At 44.8% G+C, this 15,995-nt stretch overlaps 1 protein-coding gene across 1 annotated transcript; it reads left to right on the top strand.

The window, feature by feature from the left end:
* Positions 1-338: 338 nt before the first annotated feature.
* LOC311282190 (uncharacterized protein) lies at positions 339-14,691 on the top strand (the record flags this gene model as incomplete). The annotated part of the gene is made up of 5 exons (XM_084395824.1): positions 339-603; positions 855-1,018; positions 2,139-2,242; positions 2,845-3,679; positions 14,032-14,691. The coding sequence occupies 5 exons, from the start codon at positions 339-341 to the stop codon at positions 14,689-14,691; spliced, it is 2,028 nt and encodes a 675-aa protein (XP_084251950.1).
* Between the last annotated feature and the right edge of the window lie 1,304 nt (positions 14,692-15,995).

The raw sequence follows: 15,995 nt of genomic DNA, 5'->3' as shown, positions 1-15,995 counted from the left end.
CTAATCTTGGAGGCCGGTTAGTTAACATTCTTATTGATAGTGGAGCCGCTTGTTCTTGCACAAACATTCCGTTACCGCTAAGCACGCGAACGATTCAAATTAAAGGTATAGGCGACACTTTGATGACAGCAACTCAAACAAAATCAGTCCAACTCGATTTAGGCATGGTAGTGCTAAAAGAACAATTCTGGTATTTACCAGATAACAGCGAAGGAACTGTATTGGGTATGGACATTATGAGAAAACATGGTTTTGTAATTCATTGTTTTGAAAAACAAATTGAAGTTCAAACAAACAAAACGGCAAAGAAATGCCTGCCTCAAGGCAAGGCCAATATCATGTCCATATCCAGTACAGATCCAACTCAACTTCTCATCAACAAACACAGCGATGTTTGGGCTAACCATGAGCACGACTGTGGCCTCGTCGATTTTGAAGTATGCATTGAGGGAGAGCCCCCTCCCCCACAAAAACAATATCGCATCAAGCCAGAGGCAGAGGTCGCTGTTCATGAGATAGTGAAAGAGCTTGAGATTAGAGGCATAGTTCGGCGATGCTGTTCAACTACAAATTCTCCGTGTTTGCCAGTTCCAAAACCTAACGGTAAATGGCGTCTTTGTATTGATTATCAGCGTCTCAATAAAGTTCTGCCTAAAGCAACAGCTATAGTGGCAAATCCTGTCGTCTGTTAAAGCTCTGTGACTTTGAGTCAGAGTGTATCCTAAATAGTGTACCTCCCTTTGCGCAATTTGGGCTTTGTCTTTGTTCATTTTAAAGCCTGCGCCAGCTAGCATCTGTAACACTTCGTCAACCAGCTGCAAGTGGTTCTCAAGTGGTTCTTCTGTGGCTATCAGTGGCTAAGCTGGCAGCAGTGAAAGGCGACCATTGGCAAAACGAGACAACCTCTGTTTCTGTAGCAAGTGCTGCGCAAGTCACACCCATCGACCTCAAACAGTACCAGCAAGATCTGTGGGTCTCTGATGGAGAACTTGTATCACACTTGAAACATGATCAGATGGTGAATATAATTGAAGGCATAGTAATCCGAGATGGAAAATTTGTCGTTCCAGAAGCCCTCCAAAAGCCAATAATCAAATTATATCATGATTATGCGCATGTATCGGCAACAAAAACAGCACAGTTGATACAAAAACAGTTTTGGTGGCAAGGAATGATAGCTGACATTGAAAGATGGTGCTATGACTGTCTGGTGTGTGCAACAATTATCCAGGGAAAGCTAGGCCGAACAAACCTACGTAGACCGGAACCACCAAAAGGGCCCTGGGAGTCCTTACAATTAGATTTCATTGGTCCGCTTCCCAGTGCCAAGGGCGGGTATCGCTATTGCCTCGTGATAATTGACAAATTCTCAAAATGGGTTGAAGCAATTCCCACTCGCAATAATACAGCAAACACCGTGGCACGTGTGATAGCGAACCAAATCATCCCTCTTTGGGGAGCACCCATTCAAATTGAATCAGATCAAGGGACTCACTTTACTGGACAAGTCATGAAAAATATGTGCAAAATGCTGAATATCAAGCAAAAATTTCACATTCCATACAGGCCGCAAAGTTCTGGTATGGTTGAACGTGCGAACCGCACCATCAAAGAAAATATTGCTAAGCAAATAGCTCAACACCAAAACAGGTGGAGTGATGCTTTACCCACTGTTCTGACTGTGCTGCGAGCAACCCCATCAAAAGCTACAGGCATCAGCCCATATGAGCTTATGACTGGAAGGGTGATGAAGTTGCCCACTGATCCAGAAATTTCCCCAGCGGACCTGGGGCCCCTCATGCTCGCAACTCAGCAGACAGTGTTGGTGCAATTGCAAGAAAGACTGAAGGTGCTGCACACCCAGGCTGGACTGAAACAACAGCAGTCAGACCTGACAAATGATGCCCAATTTAACCCAGTCTCTGAAACAACATTTTCAGAGGGAGACATTGTGATGGTACGCGTTTTTGTAAAACAAAACGCATTTTCCCCTAGATGGCACGGGCCTTATGAAATGAAAGCTGTTTGTAACAGTTGTGTGGCCGTGACCATCAGAGGAAAATTAAGATGGTACCACATGTCCCAGTGTAAACGGTTCAAAGGTTCATTGAATTAATCATGATCTTTTTCCTTCATAGGACAGTCACCTCAATTCCATGGAGGCCAGATGCCAGGACTGTGTCCGGACCCACCTGCATCGAATTGGGACAACGAGTCACACTCGCACACACCTTAGGATGCGGTAGATGGGTATGGAAATATATCAAGGGGCCATTCACATCATACATTCCAGTCACATACAAAGAAATAGTCACATGGGATATAATAGTCACCGGATTAGCATCGGAACCAAATTGTGCAACAAAAATATGCTGTAAGACAGGTTCCACCCATCTTCCAGACAAAAACCTCACAAGCTACACACGCGCACCACAAGTTCACCATAACATTACCGCCTGGTACCAACTTGAAGAATTCCCAGATTCAAATATTGGTAATATGCACACACTATATGAAAATAACAACAATGGCGGAGATCCAAAATTTTTTTATTCCACTAAGGATCTCCAACCAAACACATATAGGGGCACACACACCACAACACATAACAATACACATTTAAAGTTTACTGAACTTCTTTTCAATCTAACAAATAAGGTATCTAACAATAATTTGAAAACATTTGTTTGGACCGGCCGAAAAGAAGGAACGTACTGTGTGGGAAAATGTGAGGCAAATATGGATAATTTCACTAGCCCTCACAATTGTTCATGGACTTTACACCATTGCTTTAATTTAACCACATGCGGTTACCAAAAACCCACAGTGTCCGAAATTGTATAGCACCCCTCCAGGTGGCATAATCAAAGGAAATGTAAATAAGACTTTACTACATGATGTCAATCTTGTGATAACACATGTCACGTATAACATCTCCAATGTGTTATCTGCTTATGGAAAACACTGTAACTTTAATGATAAGACGTATACATGGCTACAGTCACGCATCGATGATTTAATTTCTGATTACAAAAACAGACTTGCAGTTCAAATTCCATCTGCTCGTACCAAACGAGACCTGTTTGGAAATATAGCAGGCCTTTTTGGCTCAGTTAATTCTATATCCAACACTTACAAAATAACAGGTCAATCTCAATTTTCAACTTGGTTGGCAAATCAGGTGGCTACTGGTTTTCAACACATCACCAATAGTAACGAAAACATTATCAAAGCAGTCAGATCTGAGGCGCAGGTGCTTCTGTCGACCAGTCAATCAATTTTCAATCAGACCCGTACCATCGAGCATGACTTAGCCTGTAGATTGTATGCACAAGATTTGTTTACTGCAGCAAGACAAGAGATTTTAGATCTTCGTCTCCATAAAACACCTAGGCATGTTTTAAGTGATCTTATTGAAATTTTAGATCTGCATAGATGGCTTGCATCAGAGAGAATGAAAAATATTAAGTATTCTGAATTGCTATCAACATTAATGATGTATACTGGAAATGAATGTACTGGCTGTATTGGGTTCTTTGCCACTTTCCCTCTAATTCACCCAGATCAAATTTATCTAAATTCCACTACCATACGCTCTATTGGCGTGGTAGTGAGAGATCAAATCATAAAATGGGATCATCTGATGGGGTATATGACTTTGAAGGGCACTGAAACCTTGTTTATGTCACGGTTGATGAATTCATTGACTCTTCCTTGCGTGTTGTGTGTGTGTGTGCGTGAGTGTGTGGGCGTGGTCACTGATTATTCTCCGGGAGAATCAGCGACAGGTGATCCTCATTCCCAGTGGCTACTTATACTCACCGTGTGTGCTTTGTGTTTGTCATATCGTTGTTTGTGGATGTTCCCCGTTCAGTTCCTGTTCCTCCTCATCTCCTCGTGTCTCCAGCCTGAGTTCTGTTCGGATTGTTCGTCCATGCAGTTTGTCTTCACGTCGTGTCTTCACCGGGATTTCACCTCACTCATCTGACCGTGCCACGCTGAGTTGCCCACGCAAGCCTGCGTTACCGACGCACCCTGAGCTCTCCCTGAGGATCGTGAGATTCATCTGCATTGACTGTGTCTGTTCCCGGTTACTTCCTACATGTTCTGAGTCTGGTTCACTTGTTGAATAAATACCAGTTTTACTTGCTATTGTCTCCTCGATTACTTGCCGTCACAGAACGATCTGACCAAGATGGAGGCAGCAAGCAACCCCGAGCTCGCGGATTATTTCGCTCACAGTTCAGCTCGTCTGGAACGGCAGGAGGAGCATCTCGCCACGACCGGCCGAGCGGTGCAAGCGTTGGTAACGCAGGTGTCAGGGCTCACCCAGCAAATACAACAACTTGCGACACCCGCTGCGCCAACCCCACCGCCGGTTCCCCCCACTCCTCCCACACCGAATCGTCCATCAGAGCCCCGTTTACCTACGCCTGAGAGATATTCGGGTGAGCCAAACTATTGTAGAGCTTTCTTGACCAAATGCTCTATGTTTTTTGCCCTTCAGCCTCAAACATTCTGCACAGAGGATTCGAGAGTGGCCTTCGTGCTCACCTTGCTGTCAGGGCGTGCAGCTCTGTGGGGGATGGCGATGTGGGAGAACCAACGACCATGCTGTTCCTCGTTCGCGGCACTCTCAGAAGAGATGAAGAGGGTATTCGACCGTGCAGTCGCCGGGAGAGAAGCGGCTCGTCAGCTCACGGACATCGTCCAGGGAGAAAGACCAGTAGCTGACTATTCCATCGAGTTCCGCACCCTCGCTGCAGAGTGCCGCTGGAACGAGGAGGCGCAGTGGGATGTCTTCCTGCATGGGCTGGCTGACCGCATCCAACGTGAAATCTACGCCCTGGAGCTACCCACGAGTCTCAACGAATTGATTGATCTGGCATTACGAGTGGACGCTCGTCTGAATCGCTTGGAGCAACGCACCCGTACAACTCCGGTTCATAGTGTTTTGGGACCTACTCAGCCCAGCGGTCGTGATGCGGTCAGCCCTGTCAACGATCACGAGCCCATGCAGGTGGGTCGAGCCCGGCTCTCCCGGGAGGAGAGGGAGAGAAGGAGATCCCGAGGTTTATGTTTGTACTGTGGGGGCTCTGGGCACTTCCTCAATAACTGCCCGGTAAAAGAGCGAGCCCGGCAGTAGAGAAGAGGATTCTGTCGGGCGGGGTCTCCACTCTGAAAACCTCTTCTACTCTCCTTCCGGTGAGATTGCAGTGGGCAACTCAAACTCATCAATGTCAAGCACTCATCGACTCCGGAGCTGAAGGTAATTTTATGGACTGGTCCCTTGCACACAGACTTCAGATACCCACCATACCACTCACTAATAAGATCTCCGTCAACGCCCTCAATGGTCAACAGTTACCCACAGTATCGCACTCCACCTGTCAGTTAACACTCATCACATCCGGCAATCATTCTGAAGAACTATCATTTCTCCTCATGGACTCACCTCAGGTTCCTATTGTTCTCGGTCACCCCTGGCTGGTGCAGCATAATCCCAGGGTGGACTGGGGACATAACTCTGTTTCGGCCTGGAGCACTGAGTGTTATGCGTCTTGTTTAGTATCTGCTGGTTCGTCTCTGTCTTGTTCTGTCTTGCAGGAGGAGCCGGTGAATTTGTCAAACGTGCCCGTTGAGTACCTCGACCTGAAGGAAGTGTTCAGTAAGTCCAGAGCTGCTTCTCTTCCCCCGCATCGTCCCTATGACTGTGCTATAGATCTACTGCCAGGTACGTCTCTGCCCAAGGGCAAGCTTTACTCTCTGTCTGTTCCCTAGAGGGAGGCCATGGAGAAATATATTTCTGATTCTCTGGCATCCAAATTCATCCGACCTTCCTCTTCTGCAGCGGGGGCGGGGTTCTTTTTTGTGGGGAAGAAGGACGGTTCTCTGCGACCTTGCATTGATTACCGAGGGCTGAATAACATCACGGTAAAGAATACTTACCCTTTGCCGTTGATGTCTTCAGCCTTCGAGAGGTTGCAGGGAGCGTCGGTCTTTACTAAACTGGACTTACGTAATTCTTATCATTTGGTCCGCATCAGGAAGGGGGATGAATGGAAGACCGCTTTTAATACCCCCAGAGGGCACTTTGAATATTTGGTTATGCCTTTCGGGCTCTTCAATAGCTCAGCGGTCTTCCAGGCACTCGTCAATGACGTGCTGAGAGACATGGTCGATCAGTTCATTTATGTCTACCTGGATGACATATTGATTTTTTTCTTCGTCTCTCCAGGAACACGTTCAGCACGTCAGACGAGTGCTTCAGAGGTTGCTAGAGAATGGGCTTTTTGTCAAGGTGGAGAAATGCGCTTTTCATGCACAGTCTGTCCCTTTCCTAGGTTACGTCATTTCGTCTGAGGGAGTGCGGATGGATCCTGACAAGGTTAAGGCTGTGGTGGATTGGCCAAGTCCAGATTCCCGTAAGGCCCTACAGAGGTTTCTGGGGTTCGCCAATTTTTACCGACGTTACATTCGTAATTACAGACAACTAGCCGCACCTCTGACTGCCTTGACCTCCCCCAGAACGACGTTCAGGTGGTCCGAAACAGCCGAAACTGTATTCGCCAACCTGAAAAGCCGCTTCGTTTCGGCTCCTATTCTTACGACCCCTGATCTGTCACGTCAGTTCGTGGTGGAGGTCGACGCGTCAGAGGTGGGGGTAGGTGCAGTGCTCTCTCAGCGCTCTTCTTCAGACGACAAGATGCATCCTTGCGCGTTTTTTTTCTCATCCTTTATCGCCTACCGAACGTAACTATGACATTGGTAACAGGGAGTTGTTGGCAGTCAAGTTAGCATTGGAAGAATGGCGACATTGGTTAGAAGGGTCGGGGGTACCTTTTATCGTCTGGACTGATCACAAGAACTTAGAATACATTCGATCTGCCAAAAGACTCAACTCCAGGCAGGCTCGGTGGGCTCTCTTTTTCGGTCGTTTTGATTTTTCTCTTTCGTACCGCCCGGGTTCTAAAAACATCAAACCCGATTCTTTATCTCGTATTTTTGATCCATCCGAACGCCCGTCCACTCCCGAGTGCATTTTACCGGAGACTCTATTCATCTCCACACTCCGATGGGAGGTCCAATCGAAGGTCAAGACGGCCTTAGAAGGGGTAACGCCTCCGTCCCGGTGCCCACCGAACCGTTTGTTTGTGCCGGAGGGATTACGGTCCGACGTTATTCAGTGGGGTCATTGTTCCAATGTGGCCTGTCACCCAGGAGTAAACCGTACTAGATTTCTAGTTAAGCAACGATTTTGGTGGCCATCTATGGCTCGCGACATTCGGGATTTTGTTTTGGCTTGCTCGGTCTGTGCTATTGGTAAGACTTCCAATCGGCCCCCAGATGGGCTTCTTCAACCGCTGTCTGTCCCTTCGAGACCTTGGTCCCACATTGCGCTAGATTTTTTTACCGCCCTTCCGCCCTCCCGCCCTCCCAAGGCAATACGGTTGTTTTAACCGTAGTGGACCGGTTCTCGAAGGCGGCTCATTTTATTCCCTTGCCCAAATTGCCTTCAGCCAAGGAAACAGCGGTGACTGTCATCGATCACGTCTTTCGGTTACATGGCCTCCCGACGGACGTGCGAGGATCGCTGATCGATTGCTCCTGTCTGCCTCGCTGCCTGCTGTGAGTGTGTTTGCTTCGGTGCTGTAAGCTCCGTCTTAGCCTCGTATTTCTTTGTTTTGAACCATCATTTACTACAATTTGTAGTTGTTTATACTAAATACAGCTTACCCAACATCTCAGATTGACATCGCTAGCTTCCATTACTACTAGCACAACACGCTAATTCGCTACTGCTAGCCTGTTAATGCGCCACCCGTGCGCTCAGCTGTTTTATTTATTTATTTTTCTCTCGCGCGCTCGCGCCTTTGAGTTAATAAAAGCTCAGGTAAGTAATAATCAGTCAACAAACACGGTGAGTAATGTCTTGTCCTGTTATTGTCACCTGCACTTCATGTCACATGTTTAGCATAGACTTCTCTGTTGGCAATGTAGGATTTATATGTGATAAATGTAAGGAGACAGTTAGGCTGACAGAGAAGATTTCAGAATTAGAGACACGCATCCAAACTTTAATTGAGGATAGTAAGAGTGCTAGAGCTTTAGATACTATTTTGGATGCGCATAGCATAGTGAACTCTTTACATGATTCGGTTCCAGCTGAAGTAGAGCCTGTGCAGCCGGGCAAATGGGTGACAGTGAGGGATCGCTCTAGTCGCGGATCTAAAAACCACTCTTCCGTTCCGATTACCACAACAAATCGATTTGCCCCGCTCAGTGAAACACCCACTGAGAATTCTGTTGATTGTGCCCTAGTAATTGGTGATTCGATCACACGGAACGTGAAAATAGAGACACCAGCGAACATAGTCACATGTTTGCCGGGAGCCAGAGCGCCTGACATCAAAGCAAATTTAAAAGTGCTGGCTAATGCTAATCGTAAATTCTCTAAGATCATTATTCATGTCGGCACTAATGATGTTCGACTCCGCCAGTCGGAGATCACCAAAATTAATATTAAAGAGGTGTGTGAACTTGCAAGTACGATGTCAGGCACTGTAATTTGCTCTGGCCCCCTTCCTGTTCGCAGGAGTGATGAGATAGTTAGTAGATTGTGTTCACTGAATCGCTGGCTGTCTGAGTGGTGTCCGTGTAATAATATAGAATTCATAGACAATTGGAAAAGTTTTTGGGGCAAACCTGACCTGTTGAAAAGAGATGGTATTCATCCCTCCTGGGATGGTGCTGCTCTTCTATCTAGTAATATGGCTCATAGTCTTAGAGCTCAAACATGACAAATTGGGCACCAGGTCAGGAAGCAGACAGACTGGCTAAACCAACCGTCTGCTAGCGGCCTCGCGTCACCCAGGTCAGATAAATCCCATCACATAGAGCCTCTTTCACCTAGCTATCATCATATAGAGACTGTGTCTGTTCCCCGATTTTGGAAATCCAAAAAAAATTTAAACCTATCTAAGGTTAAAAATTTAATTGATGTTCAACAAATAAAAAACAGCTATAATACAGATGAGCAAATGCTAAAGCTTGGGTTGCTGAATATTCGATCGCTTACTTCAAAAGCACTCATTGTTAATGATATGATTTCAGATAATAACCTAGATGTGCTGTGTTTGACAGAAACCTGGCTAAAACCAAGCGATTACATTACTTTAAATGAGTCCACCCCGCAAGACTACTGTTATAAACATGAACCTCGTCTTAAACGCAAAGGGGGTGGTGTTGCTGTAATTTATAGTAATATTTTCAAAACCACTAAGAAATCAAGTTTCAAATATAATTCTTTTGAAGTGTTAGTGCTTAATGTAAAAATATATAGTATAAATGATAAATCACGTTTGAGATTTGTGCTGGCTACTGTATACAGGCCACCAGGGCACCATACAGACTTTATCAAAGAATTTGCGGACTTTCTATCAGAGTTAGTATTGGCTGCAGATAAAATACTAATTGTTGGTGATTTTAATATACACATCGATAATGAAAAAGATGCATTGGGTTTGGCATTTAAAGACATTGTAAACTCAATTGGAGTTAGACAACACGTGTCAGGACCTACTCATCGTCGTATTCATACTCTAGATCTAATATTATCACATGGAATAGATGTTGATGCCATTGAAATTCTGCAGCAGAGCGATGACATCTCAGATCATTATCTAGTCTCGTGTAAATTACATTTAGCCAAGGCTGCAAAGCCGACTCCGTGTTACAAATATGTTAGACCTATCACTTCTGCTACTAAAGATTGCTTTATTAATAATCTTCCTGATCAGTTTCATCATTTTAGCATCCCGGATAGCTTAGAAAAACTTGATATTGCAACAGAAACTTTTAACTCTCTCTTTTCCAGCACTTTAGACACAGTTGCTCCTTTGCGCTTAAAGAAGATTAAAGAAAATAATCCAACGCCGTGGTACAACGAGCACACTCGGGCCCTTAAGAGAGCAGCCAGAAAAATGGAGCGCAACTGGAAGAAAACAAAATTAGAGGTATTTCGCATTTCATGGAAAGAGAGCTCGATTGCTTACAGAGAGGCTTTAAAAGCTGCTAGATCTGCTTATTTTTCAAACCTATTAGAAGAAAATAAACATAATCCTAGGTATTTATTTGAAACAGTGGCTAAACTAACGAAAAAGAAAGCTTCAAACACAGAAGGTTCCAAGCAGCACAGCAGTAATGACTTTATGAACTTCTTCACTTATAAGATTGATAATATCAGGGATAAAATTATAACTATGCAACCGTCTACTACAGTATCGCATCAGGCAGTGCATTGTAGTCTCCCTGAGGAAAAATTTGATTCATTCATTGCTATAGGAGAGGAAGAATTTACTAAACTCGTTAAATCATCTAAATCTACAACATGTATGTTAGACCCTATACCGACTAAGCTAATGAAAGAGATGCTTCCAGAGGTCATAGATCCTCTTCTTAATATCATTAATTCATCTTTGTCTCTAGGATACGTACCAAAAAACTTTAAGCTGGCTATGATTAAACCGCTTGTTAAAAAAATGCAACTTGATCCTTCAGAATTAGTCAATTACAGGCCGATCTCGAATCTACCTTTTCTGTCAAAGATATTAGAAAAGGCAGTATCTTCACAACTATGTTCCTTTCTAGAAAGAAATGATATCTGCGAGGATTTTCAGTCCGGATTTAGACCATACCATAGTACTGAGACTGCTCTCGTTAGAGTAACAAATGATTTGCTCTTATCATCCGATCGTGGTTGTGTCTCTCTATTAGTGTTACTCGATCTTAGTGCTGCGTTTGACACCATTGATCACAACATTCTTTTAAATAGACTAGAAAACTATGTTGGCATTAGTGGAATTGCACTAGCATGGTTTAAATCATACTTATCTGACCGTTATCAGTTTGTAGCAGTAAATGAAGAGATGTCTTATCAATCACAAGTTCAGTATGGCGTACCACAAGGCTCAGTACTAGGACCGCTGCTGTTCACTCTGTACATGCTACCATTAGGAGATATCATTAGGAAACATGGAATTAGCTTCCACTGTTATGCCGACGATACTCAGCTCTATATTTCTTCAAAACCTAACGAAACTTACCAATTCACTAAATTAACAGAATGCATAGCTGATATAAAAAATTGGATGACTCGTAATTTCCTACTTCTAAATTCTGAAAAAACAGAGATTCTAATTATTGGACAAAAAACTTCCTCACGTAATAACCTAGAATACTGTCTAACACTTGATGGCTGCTCTGTTAAGTCTTCGTCGTCGGTTAGGAACCTGGGTGTGCTCTTTGATACCAATCTTTCATTTGAAAGTCACGTGTCTAGTATCTGTAAAACCGCATTTTTCCATCTTAAAAATATATCTAAATTACGTCATATGCTCTCATTGACAAATGCGGAACAATTAGTTCATGCGTTCATGACATCAAGGCTAGATTATTGTAATGCTCTACTGGGTGGTTGCCCTGCACGCTTAATAAACAAACTACAGCTAGTTCAAAACGCAGCAGCTCGAGTTCTTACCAGAACCAGGAAGTATGACCATATTAGCCCGGTTCTGTCAAAACTGCACTGGCTCCCTATTAAACATCGCATCAATTTTAAAATATATGCTGATTACTTACAAAGCACTAAATGGTTTAGCTCCGCAGTACTTGAGCGAGCTCTTAACGCATTATACTCCTTCACGTCTATTGCGATCTCAAAATTCCGGCCAGTTGATAACACCTAGAATATCAAAATCAACTGCTGGCGGTAGATCCTTTTCCTATTTAGCACCAAAACTTTGGAACAGCCTTCCTACCATTGTCCGGGAAGCAGACACACTCTGTCAGTTCAAATCTAGATTAAAGACACATCTCTTTGACATAGCGTTCACATAATACATTATAGACTTCTATAATTCAATATTAGGCTGCATAGATTAGGTCAGCTGGAACCGGGAACACTTCCCATAAATCCTGATGTACTTGTTACATCATGAGAAGAATGGCATCTACGCTAATTTTAGTGTCTTTGTTTATCCCAAGGTTTTCCCGCAGCCTGCCGGATCCAGGCCGTTTCCAGATCTGATGATGGACCTTCGCCTGGACCCGATGTCAACGCAGTGCTGAAGTGCCAACTAGTCTCTCCCTATGGAGGATCCCTTTCCCACTCTACAGATAAAGCGTCGTCGGGAAAACTCAATTTGCGTATCTACCCCGAATTGATAAAATAAAATAAAATAAAATTCTGAATCAAAACTATAAGGAAACACCAGTAATTTGTTTAGGCTTGGTTTGTAGGGAATTCCAAACCTGCACACATATATTCAAACGCACATAACTATGGAACCCGTTCTTAATGCGCATCTGAACGCCATCAGCGTTTCTCACAGGTTCGCGTTTAAAGTCTGTGTAGAGAGAATGGTGTCGTCTTGGCGGCCCTAATTTAAATTCAATTGATCGTTGCGACGGAAGCGAATCAATCAAAACTAACTTTAGCTGGAAAATAACTTTATTAAAGAACCGCTATAAAGCCAAACAATCTTACGTTAAACTATACATTTATCTCTGTAAAGCTGCTTTGAGACAATCTACATTGTTAAAAGCGCTATATAAATGAAGATGACTTGACTTGACGTGGTCTCTGACAGGGGATCCCAATTCGTCTCCAAATTTTGGCAGGAATTTTGTAAATTACTGGGGGCCACTGTCAGTCTGTCCTCGGGTTACCACCCCCAGAGCAATGGTCAGACCGAGAGAGCCAACCAAGATTTAGAGAGAATGTTGCGATGTGTGGTGTCAAAGAATCCTTCCTCCTGGTGCCAACAACTTTCTATGGTGGAGTACGCACACAACTCGTTACCAGTGTCATCTACGGGTCTATCTCCGTTTGAGTGTAGCTTAGGGTACCAGCCACCAATTTTTCCTAGTCTGGAATCCGAAGTCGCGGTCCCCTCTGCTCACGCCTTCGTCCAGAGGTGTCACTGTACATGGACCAGAGCCCGTGAGACTCTGCTCCAAGTGGGGGCGCGCACCAAGGTCAAGGCCGATCGCCACCGGTCAAGACCCCCCGTATACGTCGTCGGCTCCAAAGTGTGGCTTTCTACCAAGAATATTCCTCTCCGTTCCGTTTCGAATAAGTTAGCTCCTAAATTCATTGGCCCGTTTCCTGTCACCAAAGTCATTAGTCCGGTGACAGTCCGACTCAAACTTCATCCTGCGTACAGGAGAATTCATCCCGTGTTCCATGTTTCCAAATTAAAACCCGTATTTTTTTCTCCCATTAATCCGCCGGCCCCGGTTCCTCCACCGCCGCGTCTCGTAGACGGGGAACCCTCTTATTCGGTAAATCGTATTCTGGACTCGAGACGGAGGGGACACGGATTTCAGTATTTGGTGGACTGGGAAGGTTACGGTCCGGAGGAGAGAAGTTGGGTACCTGCTAGGGACATATTGGATCATTCCCTTATTGATGATTACAATCAACAGGTAGGTGGTTCTGGGAGCGCCAGGAGGCGTTCCTAGGGGGAGGGGTACTGTCACGGTTGATGAATTCATTGACTCTTCCTTGCGTGTTGTGTGTGTGTGCGTGAGTGTGTGGGCGTGGTCACTGATTATTCTCCGGGAGAATCAGCGACAGGTGATCCTCATTCCCAGTGGCTACTTATACTCACCGTGTGCGCTTTGTGTTTGTCAGATCGTTGTTTGTGGATGTTCCCCGTTCAGTTCCTGTTCCTCCTCATCTCCTCGTGTCTCCAGCCTGAGTTCTGTTCGGATTGTTCGTCCATGCAGTTTGTCTTCACGTCGTGTCTTCACCGGGATTTCACCTCACTCATCTGACCGTGCCACGCTGAGTTGCCCACGCAAGCCTGCGTTACCGACGCACCCTGAGCTCTCCCTGAGGATCGTGAGATTCATCTGCATTGACTGTGTCTGTTCCCGGTTACTTCCTACATGTTCTGAGTCTGGTTCACTTGTTGAATAAATACCAGTTTTACTTGCTATTGTCTCCTCGATTACTTGCCGTCACAGTTTACCACTCGCACCTGTTGTCATGAAACATCTAGTTACATTATCTGTACCTGCAACACTCTACAACCCTTTTCTTCAAATGATTCTAAGCTCATTAATGTTCAGTCATTGCACGGTCATTCTGATGCTGTCCAAGTGTCTCACACACAGTGGTGCGTCGTCAGTGAGATGAATTCCTTCTCCTATGGAGGTCTGACCTGCCCTGCGAACCACACGTTCTGTTTGGAAGTGAAAGAGGACTTTTCAATGGGTCAGATAAACATCCTGGGGAGGGTACCGATGGACGTGGACGTTTCTCCCTGGTGGGAGGACACTTTCTATGAACAGAGCACTCAAGCTTTGGTCAAAACAATGGACTTAGTACAAGAAATCATCTTACAGACTGAGTACCATCTCAACCAAGCGCAAGTGGAAGCGAATCTGGCGAGAAAGACTGCAGAAATCCTGTCCAGCTCCTCTACCCGCTCAGCAAGGTACGCTTACACCTGGTGGGACTGGACATTCCGTGGATGTGTCCTTGCCAGTGTGCTCATCTTCTTATTCACACTCTGCCAGTGCTGCTACTTCAGATGCCTTCTCCGCGCAATGCGCACTTCAACGAACGTGGCCATTGCGCTCAGTCCATTACAGGTACCAGCCCTACGGAAATTGCAGCCATAAGCGGACTTCATCAAATTTTGGCCCCTCAGGGACTGATCCAAATCTGCCCCAAGGGGCCAGGGGCGTAAACTGTAAGGATGGACTTTTACTAAGACTGAACTCAAGAATTCTAACCTGCAATAAAACAATAAAACTCACTAATCTGAAGAAGAGATCTATGGGACAGAGAGCACAACACAACTTCTCCAATCTCGTCTCTTCCCCCCAGGCTGAGTTCCTGACTCCTCACACTATCTTCTCCCCTCCAGGTCTCATTCAGTCATGTAAAACACACACACACACACACACACACACACACACACACACCTACTGTCTCCAGTTGTTTTATGAGAGGTCAAAGTAAATACTTTTGGTGCGAATGGTAAAGAAGTTTCATTCCCGCAGCAGAACAGTCAGAAAAAGAAAACAATGCCGTTCTTCTGTTGTGGGAGATGCCCCAATAAAGATTGTTGATAACATTTGTATTTATCCCCCAAACTCAGGCGTGACCACTTGGGGCACGAGAAAGGGTCCAGCAAAAGCTGAATAAATATTTGGGTGCTAGATGTTTATTGTTCTTTTGTTTCACTTGGGTATTTAAAGGGAATTGGCAAACCACTCAAGGAAGCATCTGTAAACAGAACTTCCCACACTGTTGCTGTGTGTCTCTATTGCCAGGTATGCTGACTCTTTGAAACTATTTTTGATATTGCATTTTAAATGTTGTCTCTATTATATGCTGATCAGTTGTGTATTATGTACTCTTTTTAATTCTTTTTATTGGATGTTTAATGATGCCTGGCAAAAAATAAATGTTAACCTTGATTTATTCTGCATTCTTCTGAAATCATTATTTCCAGTAGATTAAAAGTGTAGTCTGGTGTTTCCGCAAATCTTTTCCAGGATAGATCAAACTGAAGGCACTTTGAATGGACCATGGGGCACATCTTAGGAAGACCTTCCGATTTCTGACTATTCCCTGACTTAACATGTTGTACTCTGCAACTATTATAAAAAATTACACCTATGGGTCTGTAGTGAGCGGCTGCATAGGGTAAAATAATTGCACTGCATCCTCTGAATATTTCAGGACTGGCTAGTTTGTGAGCGTGAGCGCACATTCGCGACGTGACGTCTCAAAGTGACACTAGGGGCCCTATCTTGCACCCAGCGCAATTGACTTTGTACACGGACGCATGTATCATTCCTATTTTGCACCCGCGCAAAGCGGACTTTTCCCTCCACAGAAGCACGTCGGTTAACTAAGAAATACACTTGCGCTCCCCGGGGCGCAAAGAGGAGGCGTGTTCCGGCGCAAACGTTCC

Source organism: Rutilus rutilus, assembly GCF_951802725.1.
Source record: "Rutilus rutilus genome assembly, chromosome: 22".
NCBI classification, from domain to species: domain Eukaryota; kingdom Metazoa; phylum Chordata; class Actinopteri; order Cypriniformes; family Leuciscidae; genus Rutilus; species Rutilus rutilus.
This window is presented reverse-complemented; position numbering and strand designations above follow the sequence as displayed.